The sequence below is a fragment of the Bidens hawaiensis genome, unplaced genomic scaffold (assembly GCF_021521415.1).
Source record: "Bidens hawaiensis isolate Kalapana, Puna unplaced genomic scaffold, B.hawaiensis_p1.1 tig00060854_1, whole genome shotgun sequence".
In the NCBI taxonomy this organism is placed as follows: Eukaryota; Viridiplantae; Streptophyta; class Magnoliopsida; order Asterales; family Asteraceae; genus Bidens; species Bidens hawaiensis.
Genome location: NW_027500946.1, coordinates 36259 through 53014, shown reverse-complemented (window position 1 = coordinate 53014; position 16756 = coordinate 36259). Strand labels below are relative to the sequence as shown.

Genomic DNA, 16756 nt, shown 5'->3' with positions numbered 1-16756 from the left:
TAAAATTGTACAATTACTTTTGTAGGAAGCGTGAAAAGTGTTTCAACATTTTATCCATCAATCTCTCACTGATATTTATGTGTAATCGATTCTTTGACCATATTGTAAGACGAGTATTAGGTATAAAAAAAATCTCTTAACCATATAAATTGTGTGATCTCATAGGGTTTTTTACCCACTTACTTCTTTGAACGAGATAAAACTAACAATAAAGTTTGTGTATATTTTACTCACTTATTTCTCCCCTTCATCCCTTCCAAATGTTGTTAAAAATATTACCAACTTAAATTTATTTTTCCAACCACATTGATAAATTTCATTGATGAAATGCATAATTTTGCAGAAAGTTTTGTGGAATCCGATGAATCTTTCGCCACCGTTTTTCTGGAATCTGGTCATTTTTTCGCAACCGAACAAACATGCTCCTGTTCATTTATGTTTGTTCGTTAAAAATCTAAAAACTTAAACATCTCAACCGATAAAACCCAAACGTTGAAAAATATAATAACAAACTAATATATATGTATTAAATCAAATAAGCACTGTTTCGAACTAAGGTTTACACCAATCGACTTGTATCCTCCTAACGATTAAAAGCCCTAAGACATTGATTTGAAATTCAGAAAAAAAACTATAACGCCATTAAGTCATATTAACGGGGGACTGAGGGCCAACTTTTTTGAATTTGGGACCGCCAGTGACAATAAAATAAATAAGAATTATTATCGGCCAATACCATTCGACATGGATAATTAAAATTCAATATTCGAATATAATAAATAAGTTAGAAAGTAAGTAGTAACCGAGGAGTTTACTTTTCTTTTACTTTTGCATCCACATTTGATTTGATGAATCAGCGAATGAAGAGAAGTAAACACTTTGAAGAAGACAATCAAGTGACCGATTTAATGGTGAAACCATTACCAGATGATAACAAGCTCCAATCGGACAACAAGGTTTATTTTATTTACTCTTTCTTTCATGTCATCTATATTATTATTATTATTAGGTTTTACTTTTAATAATATCCCCAATTTCACCTTTGAAGTAAATATGTTTCAAAATTAGGGTTTACTTTCAAAGATATCCCACTAGGATTATTATTAGTTAGTAAGATATGAAATATGTAAAAATTTCATAATTAGCAAAGCTTATAGCTTTTTTTTACAAAATAAGCTTAACTTAGTGTTTGGGTTAGCTTTTTAAGCTTATGCTTAGGAGCTTATATAGCTAATTTGTTTAAGGGTGTAAGTTACTCATTTTCTCTCAGATGGTGGTTGATTTGTAATTATTGAAGCAACTTATTACTATAACAAATCCAAGAATGGTGTTTAACAACTTATTAAGATGCATAATCAACTTGTAGAATATAAGCTAAGCTTATCAAATAATAGAAATAAGCATAAGCCAAAAAATAAAAGCTAGGCCATTGTGGTTTTTCTCCTAACTTTGTTGTTTTCACATCATCCCTTACCTACTAGTTACTGCCTGAACATATTTTTCTTAACAGGCTGATGATGTTAAGGAATGTGAGGAGACTATACAACTTTCTGATCACAGTGATGATAATGATGATGGTAACTAAGAGTCACTTTCCCTGATTTTGGGAATTGCAACGTGCAATTAAAAAATAAAAAAAAAACGCACGAATCGCTCATTCGGAAGCAGTGGATGATCTGTTTAATTTGAATATAATAAGTTGAAAACTTTAAATGCTTTTTTTGTGTAGGTGCATCAAACTTTGCTAATATGTTTATGAAAAAGATGGAGGAAGATGCAAGACAAAAAGATATGCCTTACATTATTCCTTGTCAAGGGCTAAAACTGAAGTCAAAGAGTCAATTTTTGGGTGAGAAACAGATCATCGTTGATGATGATACCAAAGATGGTGATTCTACTATAAGTTTCTCAGAGTAAGAAAATTATCTTTCATTTCATTTCATTTCATTCGTGCGTTATCATTATTATTTATTTCATCAACTATTTATAACTGGTTTGTTTGCAGGCCAAACTTTCCTCAAGATCCGCCCTCGAGAAATTTAAGGCCTAGATCTGTAAGTTTATTCCATTATACTTTCATGATATTTATAATTTCACATTCGTGCTTACTTTGCTTATTTACATATTTATAGGCACGCGCTAAACAATTAGTGGATGTGGACCCTTTGCAGAAATTTATGGCAAGTTTGGATCCAAGGTAAACTGGTCTTATTAATTTCATGGTTAATGATCCAAAATTTTAAAATCGTTTAAATTAATCATATTCAAATTTCAGCATGGAAGACATGAAAGTCTACTACCCATCAAGGTAAGATATAACTGTCCTCTCTTCATATTGGATGAGTTGGCATTTCATTGAATCCTTCACTTTCTACTGTTATTTACAGGGATGATTCGAATGCAGTTGAAGTTAGTTATGCTGACCTGGCATGTCTTGCTCCTGAAGCATATATATCATCTGTTATAATGAATTTCTACATACGGTTAGTGCTTTGTTGTGCAATAGTTTCATTCACTTTGGCATCTTTTGAGACCCTTAAACATGGCTGCTAAAACGTTTATTTGATTGTTTGATTTTTTTTTTGTTTTTAATAGATGTCTTCAGCAGTCATCAACTTCGTCTGAGAGTGCAACGGGCAATTTTCATTTTTTTACTACATATTTTTATAACAAGCTGGAAAAGGTATATTACATTCCAATTTGTTTATGTTCTGTTCGTTTATTTTATAAACGAATGAACATGAACAACACCTTTTTGGTTCCTTTAGTTAAACGAACATACATGAACACATGTCCCGTTCATTTATATATGTTCGTGAACATTCATTTAGGATTGTTTATGTTGTTTTTTAAGTTCAAACGTTTACTTCCATTAGTATATTCATTTGAATTTGTAAGTTCGAACATTCATTTATGTTCGTGAACCACTCATTTATACTATTAACGAACAAACATAAACAGATACGAACATGTTCAGCTTCTTAATTAATGAGTACGAACAAGAAAACCTCGTTCGTTTAATTGTTCGTGTTTGATCATTTGTTCGGTTATGGTTAAACGAACGAGCACGAGCATGCTCTGTTTGGATTTGTTTGGTATGTTTACAAGGCTACCTCAGTGATGTCTGTTCTTCTATCTCCTGTTATGTTCGTTTGTATATGTTTGTGAACCGTTCGTTTATACGAACGTAAACGGACACGATCATTTTTTTTAGCTAACACGAACAAGAAAACCTTGACCTTGTTCGATCGTTTGTTCGGTTAAAGTCAAAACAAATGAACACGAACTTGCTTCATTCATATTCGTTCGGTACATTTACAGGCCTACACATTAAAATATAACCTATAATCTGACTGACATTGAATGTATATAGAAGTTGCTTAACAATACTTGCCTTTTAGTTTTAAATTTATAAATGACTAATAAGTCATTTTTCTATTTTGGATAGCTGAGCTACAAGGAAGACTCGTTTCTCAAGTTTCGAAAATGGTGGAAAGACGTTAATATATTTGAGAAAGCCTATATATTTCTACCTGTGCATGAAAAGTAAGCTTTTAAATTTGCATAAATATTCACGATGCTGCTTGTTGTGTTCCCAATATTATTATTAACGTTTAGCATCGTTGCTAGCAGTTCTCTTGAAATCTGTGGTTGTTGGCGCTTGAATATTTGGATTGTTTGATGTGGATACGTTAAATACTCAAAAAGTGAGATGAAGCAGTTATTATTAGTACCACACGCGACATATATTTCAGATATATATATATTTTAATTTTAATTTGCAGTGCTCATTGGAGCCTAGTGATCATATGTTTCCCTAACAAGGAAGAAGAAATGGATCCAATTTTGCTTCATTTGGACTCTCTTGAATTACATGATAGCATGTCACTTTTTAACAACATTAAAAGGTATAGTAATTACATCTGTCAACCAAATTGCATGATTATAGATAACACAACTTGTGCTTGATGCATAAAAAATTTATAATTATAGATTTCTAAAAGAAGAATGGAGCTACTTAAAAAAATCAGAATCTTATGTAAATATCACCGTTCCAAACGTGATATGGGAAAATCTTGACTCTAGATTGGATCACAAAACTGTTATGGTAAACATTCTTATAAATCTGGTTTCATCGTTATTCGTGACTTTTTAATTATATCAGTTTTTATTTTTATTTATTTCTTATTTTTATAATTATAATTCGTTCAATCAGGTTCCACAGCAGAAGAATGAATATGATTGCGGGCTTTTTGTTTTGTTTTATATGGAACGGTTCATCAAAGACGCCCCCGAGAGGATCACAAAGAAACATTTATCAATGGTACATTTCTTCACATCTCCTTTTAAATGGTTGACTACTTGACTTGATCTATAGCCGATTCTAGGGGTGATAGCCATGACCAGCTTTCAAAGAATGGATTAATTTGGTTAAAAAGGTCAATCTGAGTCTGCTCAAATTATCCTTTGGGTCAAAACGGGTCATTCTTATATAACTTGCCAATTTAAAACATGTCTAAATGGGCCAGCACTCCATGATCATTGTTTGTTGCCACCAGCACCACCACCCGTCCCACCTAGGGGTGTGGGTAAAACCGAAAAACCTGATACATAACAAGTTGGTTGTCTGTTTCCACGAAAACTGAATTTTCGGCTGGGTTTTATTTTTGCATGTAGTTAAAACTGAAAAAACTGAATCGAATTGAATATATGAGGTAGTGTTTGGTATTAAGTAATGAGATGTGGAATGAAATGACTCATTCCAAAGGAATGAAAGAAAACATGTTTGGTTACCATTCATTAATGGAATGAATCATTCCTAAGGAATGCAAACCCTTCCATATATAACATTTTTCATTCATTAGCAAAATGTGGTTTTTCTTTCATTCCTTCTAGGAATGAAATGAAAAATGATCAATAATAATAATAATAATGATGATAATAATAATAATTAACAATAAAAATAATTATTATTTTTGTTATTATTATTACTCCTACTATTATTATTTCTATTTATCATCATCATTATTATTTTATTATAGTATAAATTTTATTAAATTATAATTGTTATTATACTTTTATTACTATATCGCATTATCTTATAACCATTTTATTAATTGATAAAAAATATTATGATTGAATAGTTTACTATTTAATTAAAAAAAATTAATAAAGTGATGATTCATTTCATTCCTATGTGGTAACCAAACAAGACAATGGAATAGTAATGATTCATTTCATTCCTTTGTTCATTCCATTCATTTGTCCATTCCATTCCCTTGTTCATTCCATTACCCCATACCAAACAGACCCTGAATCTTCTTTTTTATTTTAAATGCTAAGTAATTTATAAGAATTTAATAAATATTGTAACCAAAATATTTTAGCCCATTAGTATAACAGTCAATTAGTCATTAACTAATCAGAAAATTTAAGACTATAGTTTTAAGCCCAAGTTTATTATTTTGGTCCAATATTTTTCAGCCCAAAATTCGAAGCCCAAATGGTAAGAGAGAAATTGAACGGTTCTCAAAAACTGAAATTTCGGTTATTGGTTTGTTTAAGCCCAAAACCGACCCATGCATACCAATTTCCCGACTAGCTGCCATAAAACGAAACATGCAAAGCCATTGGCAATTTCTTCTTCTAAAACGATTCATTTCAACACGAGTTTGTGGTCAGAAGTCAGAACCTGTTTTGACCCAACCAAACCGGTAATTCTTTTAAACGGCTCGTTTTGACCCATTGACCGATCCGACACGCAGACGTGGTCAATTCTAATTTTCTTTCAAATTTACTTCATATTACGCCAATGCTACAACTCACTTGCTGATGGCATGTATCAGTTTAGCAGGCGATGGTTTAGGCCTCGACAAGCATCTAACTTGAGAGGTAAAATCTTTGATCTACTTGTGGAAGAGTTCAAGAAAGCCAAAGAGTGTTAACTAGAGTTCAAAGGTTATGGTCCATTTTGGTAAAAAGGCTGTCTTTAGTTGTATGTATGTATGTATATGTAGGATTAGCAATGGTTAAAAGGGTAAGCAATGGGTTGAGATAGAGTTGCTTCACCCCTCAAAAAGAAAGAATCCATGCTATTTGTTATGTATGTTCCTGGCCAGTTAATAGCATCTAATTTTGAATCATTAGTTTTTATTAAAAATTATTATATATATATATTTGTGTACTTTTTTTCGATAAAAACAATTCACATATTGAACAAAAGGATCCAATTATAATAGAGAGGTGGGTAAGCAGGTAACAAGCTGCGACACCACCCTCTTTTGAATGACAAACCCGATCCTACTTAAAAAAGTGATAGTTCTTTGGCTTCGATGAGTTACTGTGCACGATATGTCGAACTCTTTTCAGAAGTCTAATAGCTTCGGGGTGCAAATGACATGACCCAAATGTATCGAAAGCAAAAGGAATGAGGACGTGTTGATTCTTGATGCTTAGCATTTTTTTCTGATTCCACATTTAACACAACCTGCTAAAAACAAACCTGGTAGGGATGATCATTCAAACCGGTTCCTGGAACCGAACCGGTGGACCCGAACCGGAACCGAACCGGTTCCTACCCGTTTTTGGTAGGAACCGGACCCTATCTGATTCAACCCGATGATCCGGGACCGGTTCTTGAATTTTTGAGTTGGGCCGGGTAGGAACCGGAACCGAACCGGAACCGGTTCTGGAACCGAACCGGTTGGAACCGGTTAGGAACCGGTTCTAGCCGTTATAACCATTCTAGCCATTGGAACCTGGTTTTATGGCCGTTTTTTGACCGTTGGGGTCAAAAATGGCCGTTTTTTGGCTCCCCCAATCACCCCACTACTAGTATAAATAGGTATTTGGTGTCATGGGTTCATCACAACACTCAAAACGCAAACCCGAACGCAAAAAAATACAAAAAAACGCTATTACAACGTTTTGAGTTCTCTAATCTCTTGTTTTCTCTTCTTCTATATTCATATTTGTTGTTATAGTTGCCTCACAATCATCGGTTGGTCAAGGTTCCATCGCCGAACCAAGTTTCGTTCGTATTGTACCTCATAATCGTAATCAAGAGATTTGGTGCAATTGGGATTTGGTTGAATTGAGTGACCATTCAATGAAGGCTCGGTGCAAGTTTTGTAGGATTTATTTAAACCCAATTTCGAATTCAAATTTGAAGAAACACATCGAAAAACCGTATTGCAAGGCGTTGAAAAAGAACGTCGATTCGCAACAAACGCAAATGGATAGTGAAGGCGGAATATTTACATACCAAATTGATCGAGTTCAAGATCGTATGGCGAAGTTTGTGATTCAAGAAGCTTTGCCGTTTAGCCACTTCGACAACCCTCGCTTAACCGCCATGATTCGAGATACGCTTCAACCACAATACACTCACGTAAGTCGTCATACTCTTAAACGTTATTGTTTAAAATTGTGGAAGAAGGCCAAAGAGGTACTAATTGCATATTTTGAAAATATAAATACGGGAATAAACTTAACTAGTGATGTTTGGTCGGCTCCACATGGTCTACCCGAATCTTATCTTTGTGTGACCGCTCATTGGGTAGACCTGTCATCGTGGGAAATGATGAAACGCACCATTGCTTTCGAACTCTTTGAGTATCCACATACGGGAGATAATTTGTTTAAAATTTTAGATTATGTTATAAAAACTTATAAACTAGAAAATAAAATATTTTCAATGGCATTTGATAACGCGTCGAATAATACATCGGCGGTTGATAAATTAAAATTAAAATATACGCCGATTTGCAATGGTGTATTTTTTCACTCAAGGTGTGTTGCACATATCATTAATTTAATCGTGCAAGACGGACTTGCTTCGGATGAGGTTACATCGGTTTATAAACGATTTTAGAATAATGTTACATGAAGTTTTTAAGAAAAGTAAAAAAAGACAAATGGAATATAGAAAATTTTGTAAAGATACGGGAAGAAAAGCTTTGGGAGCTAATTGGGATGTACCTCATCGATGGAATTCCACTTGCATAATGTTACAAAGTGCTTTGAAACAAAGAGAAACTTTACAAATGTTTCATTCTAGTCTTGCCGAGGATGATTTGGCAATCCCCTTTTCAAATGAGAAATGGGAAATTATCAATGACTTATCGACTTTTCTTGAAGTTTTTAAAACATCAACTACGAAACTATCGGGAACGTATTATCCGACAAGTCCATTGGTTCTTTCGGAGTTATTTTTAATCGTTAACAATTTTAAAGAATTTGAAAATAAAAGTCCAATGTTTTCAAACATCATATTACCAATGAAGTTTAAATTAAAAAAATACTTTCTTGAATTGCCACCGATTTTTACTTGCGCCGCCGCTTTAAACCCAATGTTAAATGTTACGGGGGTTGAATGTGTTATAGACGAAATTTTTTCAGGCTTAGATATGCATGAAGTTGACCCAAACTTTTCAACAGAGGCAAAAAATTATTTTAACTTGAATTTTAAATTTATGTATGACTTTTATTTAAATAAATATGGGTCAAACATACACATGCCTACGCCGGGGGGGTCTTCATCAAGTTCAAGTGCTACTAGAGTACGAGATCCCATGATTAGCCTTATGAACACCGTTCGCAACGTAACGGCTAAAAAACAAAGGGGTAACACCCCTTCAAGCGAACTAGGAAGGTATAATGCATATGATTACTCTACCGGTTTATCCGAAGAGGAATATGGCACTTTTGATGTTTTGGCTTGGTGGAAGGTAAAGGAAACCCAGTTTCCGATTCTTGCCACCATGGCCCGTGATTTACTAACCGTCCAAGCTTCTACGGTAGCTTCGGAATCCGCTTTTTCTCTTAGTGGCAGGGTAATATCGGTGAGAAGAACAAGACTAAATTCGGAGTCGGTGGAGATGTGCATTTGCTTAAAGGATCACTTGGACTCAATCGATCGTATTCAACACGTAACCACTCTCGAAGATGAAACACCACTTGATGTTCGAGTGCACGACGAACAAGAAGGCATTTCTACAAGTAATTCCGAGGAAGAAGTCGCCGCTCAATAATTACGACGAACAAGAAGGCTTTTCTAGAAATAATATGTCACAACTTTATATTTATAAGTTTAATGTTTTGTTAGTTTGTTTTTGAAGATTTTAAAACATGTAACCTTTTTTTTTTGAACTTCTTAAAGTAAATAAAATGAATTTTATGTTAATTGTTTTGTTTATTTTTCATGCTATACAAATACGAATCGTAGTTTAGAATCCAAATCGCAAACGAAAAACGAAAAAAAAATTTTTTTTTACACTGTAACCGGTTACAGTGTAGGAACCGGTTTAGGAACCGGTAAGAACCGGTTCCATAGGTTAGGGGTCCGAGGGTGGGAGAACCGGTTCGGTTCCCTAACCGGTTCGACCCTGGAACCGGTTTAAAAGGGGATTTTGATTATAGCAACCGTTTAGAAACCGGTTCCGGTTCCTAATCCCAAACCGTTTTGAACATCTCTAAAACCCAGTATCCCTAACGTTATAATATAAATTAATAAACTAGCACAAATAACATCAATCATAAATTTAATCCAAATTTATTAATAAACAAGGATCCGAATTTTTCTGGTTTGAAAAGTGAAGAATGTCACAGTGGGGAGGTTGGGGTTCGAGCCCTGAAAAGGAAATTCTGCCATCACCTAGGGGTGTTAATCGGGTCCACCCGGGTTAATCGGGTCAGTTTAGTCGGAATTTAAATAAAAAAAATCTAACCCGTAACCCGACCCTCCTCAGGTATGTCTCCTAATCCTCATACTTGTTTAGTCTTAGTTACCTTACATGCTTGAAAAATACGACTGCTATATGCTGGTGAAACGTTGACAGACTCCAAAAGAATTTCAAAATTTTCCGTTAAAAATAATGATTGTTTTATGTATAACTCAGTAGGGATATCTGATCTGTTTTCCCCATGTTGTTACCACTACCCTACACACACAATTCAAGGGTTCCCCGGGAGTTGCGCTTGTTGGAGAACTGATAGAGACTGACATATAACATGCATTCTAGTCAATTATGCTGGGATCCATGTACATGATCAGCCTGAGTGCTTTTATTTTCTATTTTGTATTATAATGTTTTTAGAGATCACATAATCTCATGTAAATGCGTTACTGATTCTTTAAAACAAACAACCCGTTTATCTTAATAGAGTAAAATCAGTTTTGGCCATTTGTAAAGGTTTAACGTATTTAACTGTTTTGTTTATCGTTTCAAACCTCTTTTATAAATTCTGGCTGGGTTTATATATTTGAAACTTAATTTCCTTAAAAATAATACTTTTCAAATATGACGGACCGTATGATGATTATATGGTCCGCATAATTCTTAGTTTGACCTGTTAACTTAGAAGGGTTCATACGGGGTGTCACAATTTTAGACGACCCATTTGAAAAGGACAGACCGAATCGTTATTTATACAATCCGTATGTGCTTTGACAGCGACATATTGATTTATACACCCCGTCATTATTAGGCGGGCCGTCTCATGATTAGACAATTTGTCTAATCATTTTCGCATACCCGTTTTGGTTTAAAATAAGTTTAATCGTCAAAACGAGATTGATTTAACGCTCTTAAGGTCCTATACAAGTCTAAAAAACACTTGTATGGCTTCCGTAAACCAATTTCACAGAGGTTCGCTCAGCCTTAGCTTGGATACTCGCTTAAATGGAATAACTTAAACGAATCTAAGAACTTGTTTACCTACTTCCAGGCTTAACAGAACCTAGGAATAGTTCGGAATGACCTCTAGTACTATAGCAAATTGACTAGAAAACCGATCTTGGTCAGATTCACCTTCCTTGCTAGCTTGAACACCAAGAACACATTGTTTGCTTAATTTTGAGTATGTGATGATTAACAGGAGTTTCATGCATGAAATGAATGTTAGAAGCTTGCTATTTATAGGCTCATACATACACTGTGTTGAGTCATGAAATGCGAGTTGACACATACGGGTCGTATTTTAATACATCTTGCTGACAGAGCGGTTATATATATGGACCGTCTGAAGATGAGATTGTTCGTCTCTTGATGAATTTGAGGGTTAAGATAAGATTTAAACGGCCCATCTCAAAGTGGTACCGTATGCTCAGATGGTTCGTCTCAGATGATAGCTTAATATCCATGTTGCCTATTATACGGTCAGTCTGAACCTTTAGAAGCATGTCTTATCCGAGACTTACGTCGTTATATATTAGACCCGTAACTTTAAGTTTTCCTTAATTACAATTTAGTCCTTCAACTTTCAAAGTTGGCAAATTGGCACTGGAGTCTCCGGATGTTACAAGCATTTAATCTTCTCCATAAGGATCTTCGGTCTACATACCCACCTCTAGCTAAATTTCAGGCGATTAATCTTATTATGAGCTTTGTGGGCATTGATTGCTATATGAAATAATTTCAAGTTCTCGTCACCCAATTTAGCCCATTTTAGCTTCGCTCCGTGTTTCAAGTCAAGAGTTTATTATCACCCAATCTTTTAACGTTTCGTTTCAAATCTCTCCACACTTTCTTCCTTACTAAGATCCTGAGATTCCGACAATACTGCTTTTAATTGTTTTAAGAGACCTACAATCACAACTTCACCGTTTCCCACCGTATTTAATTTTTTTAAAGACCTCGCCACGACTACTCCTGACAGTTTATTGTTTTCTAACCAACTATTGAAAGTCATCACATTTACATTTCGGGGGTGTTTGGGATTCCTTATATTTACCTCCTTGTAATTTATAAGGAGAAGTTATAAGTTACAAATGTGCAACTTATCAACATTTCCTCTCACATAAATAGAAAACCCAAACACTTTTTTAACGTATCATAAGTTATAAGTTATAAGAAAGTAAAAATAAGAAATCCCAAACACCCCTTTCATTACCAAGGGACAATGGTCTGAGAGTTCTTTCGACATGACTTTTAATGTTGCATTGGGTCATTTTAATTTGAACTCTTCACAAACAAAAAATTTGTCAATTCAAACTTACTAAGCTTTGTGCCATGACTACACCCGAAAGCAAATGAATCGGGCGATTCGTTTGGTGACGAGGCGAGGGTAAAAGACGTGCCTTCGGTAAGAGGCTTGGTTGGAGCAAGAGTTGTGAGCGTAAAGTGAGATATGCACCCTCAGATGTGTTTTGTGCATCCAACTCACCATCACATTCACAATGGGACAAAATACAAGAACGAACAAAATGGATGGGAGGCGAGATCAATGAATTACTATTGGATAAAAATCAACGATCGAGTCAACATAAAGATGATGATGAAGATGAAGATAGTTAGTTTGTTATGATAATTTGACAGTTTGTGTTACAGTTAATTAAATATGTAATTTGACGTTTTGTAAATTTAGTTATTTGTCATTTCACAATTTTAATTATATATTTATTCGGTGAACAATCTGAAAAATATGAAAATTTAAAAGAAATAAATAACTGGCATGTGTGGTCTTGAAAAGGTTAATTTTCATCTTAAATAATATTTAGACACTTTTGACAGAATTACAAATTTTGTCCTTTAAAATAAGACGAATTACGGTTCGTGTCCTTTTCTAAGTTTCCTTGCAGGCGGTGTATTTTAAACTTTTTTTTCCTACAAGTTTTGTCCTTTACGCTAACTGGGTTAGAAAAAGTCAGTTAAATGCCCTCACGTGAGACGCATGTGAGGGCATTTTTGTCTTTTCGTCTACCCTGCAACTTCTTCTTCCTCTTTTCTTCATATTTTAAAATAAACTCTCTCTCTCTCTCTCCAACCCATCTCCATCTTCATCTTCATTCCACCTCCAAACTCTTTCATTCTTCCACCACTCTCCCGGCCACCATCACCACCGCCACCACCTGCAAGGCTGCAACACCCAACATCACCACCACTTATCCCCACCAACAAGTGTCACCATCTCTGTGACCACCATTAGATCCGACCACCGTTTATCCCGGCCAACCTGCAACCATAAACCCAGATTCCGGTCAAACTCGCCGGAGAAGACACAAACCCAGATCCATCTTCCAGATCCATCTTCACCGCCGCCACCAACCACTCCGGCCACCACCACAGCTCCGCCACCACCGCTCCATCTCCGTCACTGCTTATTCGCCACCACCACAGCTCCGCCACCACCGCTCCAGCTCCGACCATCACCACCTCCACCACCTGATGGTCACCTGAACCATCATCTCCGATTTCCCCAATTTTAAGCAAGCAACAAATACAGAGTGCAAATTCAAAACCCTAAATTCTCAATTTTGGAGATCATGAACCCTAAAAACCCTAAGCAGCAGCAGCATCAAATTTAGGGCAAAACCCAGAAAGGAAAGAACAATAAGTAATCATCTAATAATCCAGTTGGATTTCAATAAAACCCGTGTAATTATTATTATAATAATGAGTGGATTGAATTGGATGGTTAATGAGGAAAGAAATGAATGAATGGATCTAAAGAAAGAGATTTATTTGTGGAGTGAATGAGAACCTGAACGTCATACGGTGCATCGTAGACGGAATTGAATTTCATAAATCAGATGATTATGAACAATATGAGCAATATAATCCTACTTGCAGTAGCAGCCAATTTCAAAATCACAGCCAAAGTCAAAATAATGAGGTTTCTTGGTGTTTTAAGAAATTAAGGGGTAGGATTTACACAATGGCCAAATATCAAAATTACAAATTTAGTTTATTACACAAATAGTCCTTAATGGGTAAAAAGACAAAAATGCCCTCACATGCGTCTCACGTGAGGGCATTTAACTGACTTTTTCTAACCCAGTTAGCGTAAAGGACAAAACTTGTAGGAAAAAAAAGTTTAAAGTACACCGCCTGCAAGGAAACTTAGAAAAGGACACGAACCGTAATTCGTCTTATTTTAAAGGACAAAATTTGTAATTCTGTCTAATATTTATTTTTTTTAAAAATAGGAAAGACCTTTAGCGAGAAAGTGATGATTTTCTTTTATTTAATCTTTATTTAAAGAACATATGGGAGGACCCTATTACCCTATATATAGCTGATTTTCTTTTATTTAATCTTTATTTAAAAAACATATGGGAGGACCCTATTACCCTATATATAGCGATGACTTGGCGTCGGGAAAATGTTTCCTATAGCAACGCCACATATTGTGATGGAAATTATAATCTGTAACATCGAAGTTGGCCGATGAACCACATAGCGATGACGCGTCGCAAGGAAAGGGTACGGCAGCGACAGATGGGAACATTTCGTTAGGATAGGGTCGTCGTATCATAGAAGAAACAGTGCGGTGCATGCTAAGGCAAAGCAAGCATATGTTGTCATCACACTCTCTTTAATTAAAGCCTAGTAGTAGGGTTGCTATGAGTGAGTGTGTGATTATACTAAATATAATTATTTGTTTGTTTAGGTTTTTGAAAGAATGGATCCATTTCTTAGATATTATTCGAATGCCCAAATGTTGGCATTAACAAACCGAACTATAATATTTGACAATTTAGAATCCTATTAATAACCACTAATTATAGGGTGAATTATTAATCATTCACGTAACCGAATTTTATATGACTATATGTATTTTAGAACTAGTGAAATAAGTAGTTATATTATTAATCATTGAAATAAAGTAGATATATTTAAAGTTTGTTATATTTACCCCTAACTTATCCGCACTAGATTTAAATTTTAAGTTTGTTCTAAATAAAAGACTTAAAACATTAGAAGTTTGATTAAATGTCGGCTATCAAGTAGATATCAGATATGCATGCATGGTGACTTATATATATGTGTAGTTATATCACTTCTTGGTTATAATATCACAACCCTCATTAAACTACATCCTCATTAAACCGATCGATCATGGAAGAACCCAGAGAGTAGTCGACATGATGATGAACCTTCAAATCGCTCACAACCGTCTTCTCGGGTCACCGAACAGTTGGCAGAATCAATTCAATCAAGTGCTATCTAGTGATAATGATCGCATGATCACTCAACAACACCACCAATGGCAGGACACTATTGATCCTCTTAAACTTGTTTTCGGCAAAGTTATCGGTCGTGGATCTTTCGGGGTGGTTCACAAAGGTTCATACCAAGGCCAAACTGTAGCAGGTAAGTTCATGACTATAGTTGTTTTCTTGAGTATTTGATTTTATGTTTTTATAAGGCCGGTTTTGATTGTTTTCTTGTTCTTTTAGTGAAAGTTCTTGATTTCGGTAACACGCCGGTTACAAAAGCCATGATGGAGTGTATGAAGAATGATTTCATGAAAGAAGCTTGTTTATGGCAACATCTTGATCATCCTAATGTCACAAAGGTATATTTAATCTCTTACACTGGTTCTATGAATGATATACATAATACATGAAGTATAACAAAACCTATATTTAGATAATTACTAGCATGCACGTATAAAACTAAATGGTTTCTTATATGGGTGTTCACGGTCTAGTTTTAATGGTCTTTAAGGGGTCACAAAAGTAGAATGTCTAGTATATGCATATACAGTATATCAAACATAAAGTATAATGATACCTATATTAAGATAATTACTAGCATGCACTATGTTAAGATAGTTATTGGCATGCACCACGAGTGTTTACAATCTGTTTAAAACCGTGAAACCATCTAAACCAGTTATCGATTTGGTTTACGATCAGTTTCTTTTACTAACTTTTGGTTGGTCGGTTTCAAAAAATTCAAAACGAATGGTTTAATTGGCTTACGGTTTCAAAGTTTTTAAACCGCATAGAAACCGAACCTGACCGTTATCGTAAGATTATTTAAATATAGTTTAATTTTTTTAAATATTTTATGTTACTGCTGTCTTATTTTTTTAGATAATGGATGTTTACCTTTCTGCATATGTAATTTTCTGTTAATTTTGATCTTGAATTTATTTGTTGGGTTATAGCTACAAATAAGGACGATAGTAGTAAGATGTTGAATAACCGAATGACTTGTATAATTTTGCTAATTTTTTGAACCATGAATTGAAATATGAATGACTTGTTTAACCCACACAATCCATAAACATTGAATGCTAGAAGTAGGTTTGTAATTAATTTAAGGGTTTGACTATGTTCCAATTTCATGTAACACTAATTAAAACATATATTAAGGGGTGACCAAACCGTGAAATTGGACCGGAACTAAACCATTAATTTATTCGGTTTTAATTCTCAACGTTTGGCTTCGGTTTTTAATGACCAAAAACCCTTGTTAACGGTTTGGCTTACGACTTGACCTACAAACCGTCAAAACAAGACTATAAATACCCCTAGCATGCACATATATTACAAATTGATTTCTTACAATCTAATCATCATGTAATTTTCAGATGATTGGAGCGACCATGTCAATGACGACAAATTCACATAGCAAGAAATCCAAAACCGAAAGTGATTGTTGTATTGTATCCGAATTTGTAAAAGGAGGCTCGCTAAGATCCTACCTGCTTAAGCATCATCAAAAGAAGCTGCCTATGAAAACCGTCATTCAGTTTGCTCTTGATATTGCAAAAGGGTTTGTGATAAAACACATTCATTCTTAATCTTTAGTTTAAGTTTTCATAAATGAAACACTCATAAATATTTTATTTTAATTGATTCTAGGTTGAAGTACCTTCATTCCAAGAAAATAATCCATCGTGATGTGAAGCCGGAAAATATACTCATCAACAATCAACATAAAATGAAACTCGCTGATTTTGGAGAATCGATTTACGAGCCACTAGAGTTGGTTTTCACGAGTGGTGAAATAGGGACAAGGGG

General features: G+C 34.7%; 1 protein-coding gene across 1 annotated transcript; it reads left to right on the top strand.

Moving 5' to 3' along the window:
* Positions 1–844: 844 nt before the first annotated feature.
* On the top strand, positions 845–6141 carry LOC143603131 (ubiquitin-like-specific protease 1D). Its single transcript, XM_077080028.1, has 12 exons — positions 845–956; positions 1511–1577; positions 1730–1913; positions 2006–2054; positions 2133–2197; positions 2388–2483; positions 2596–2683; positions 3449–3546; positions 3786–3908; positions 3994–4108; positions 4217–4324; positions 5847–6141. Exons 1-12 carry the CDS (start codon positions 849–851, stop codon positions 5943–5945), a joined length of 1200 nt encoding a protein of 399 aa, XP_076936143.1. The 5' UTR covers positions 845–848; the 3' UTR covers positions 5946–6141.
* Positions 6142–16756: the final 10615 nt, after the last annotated feature.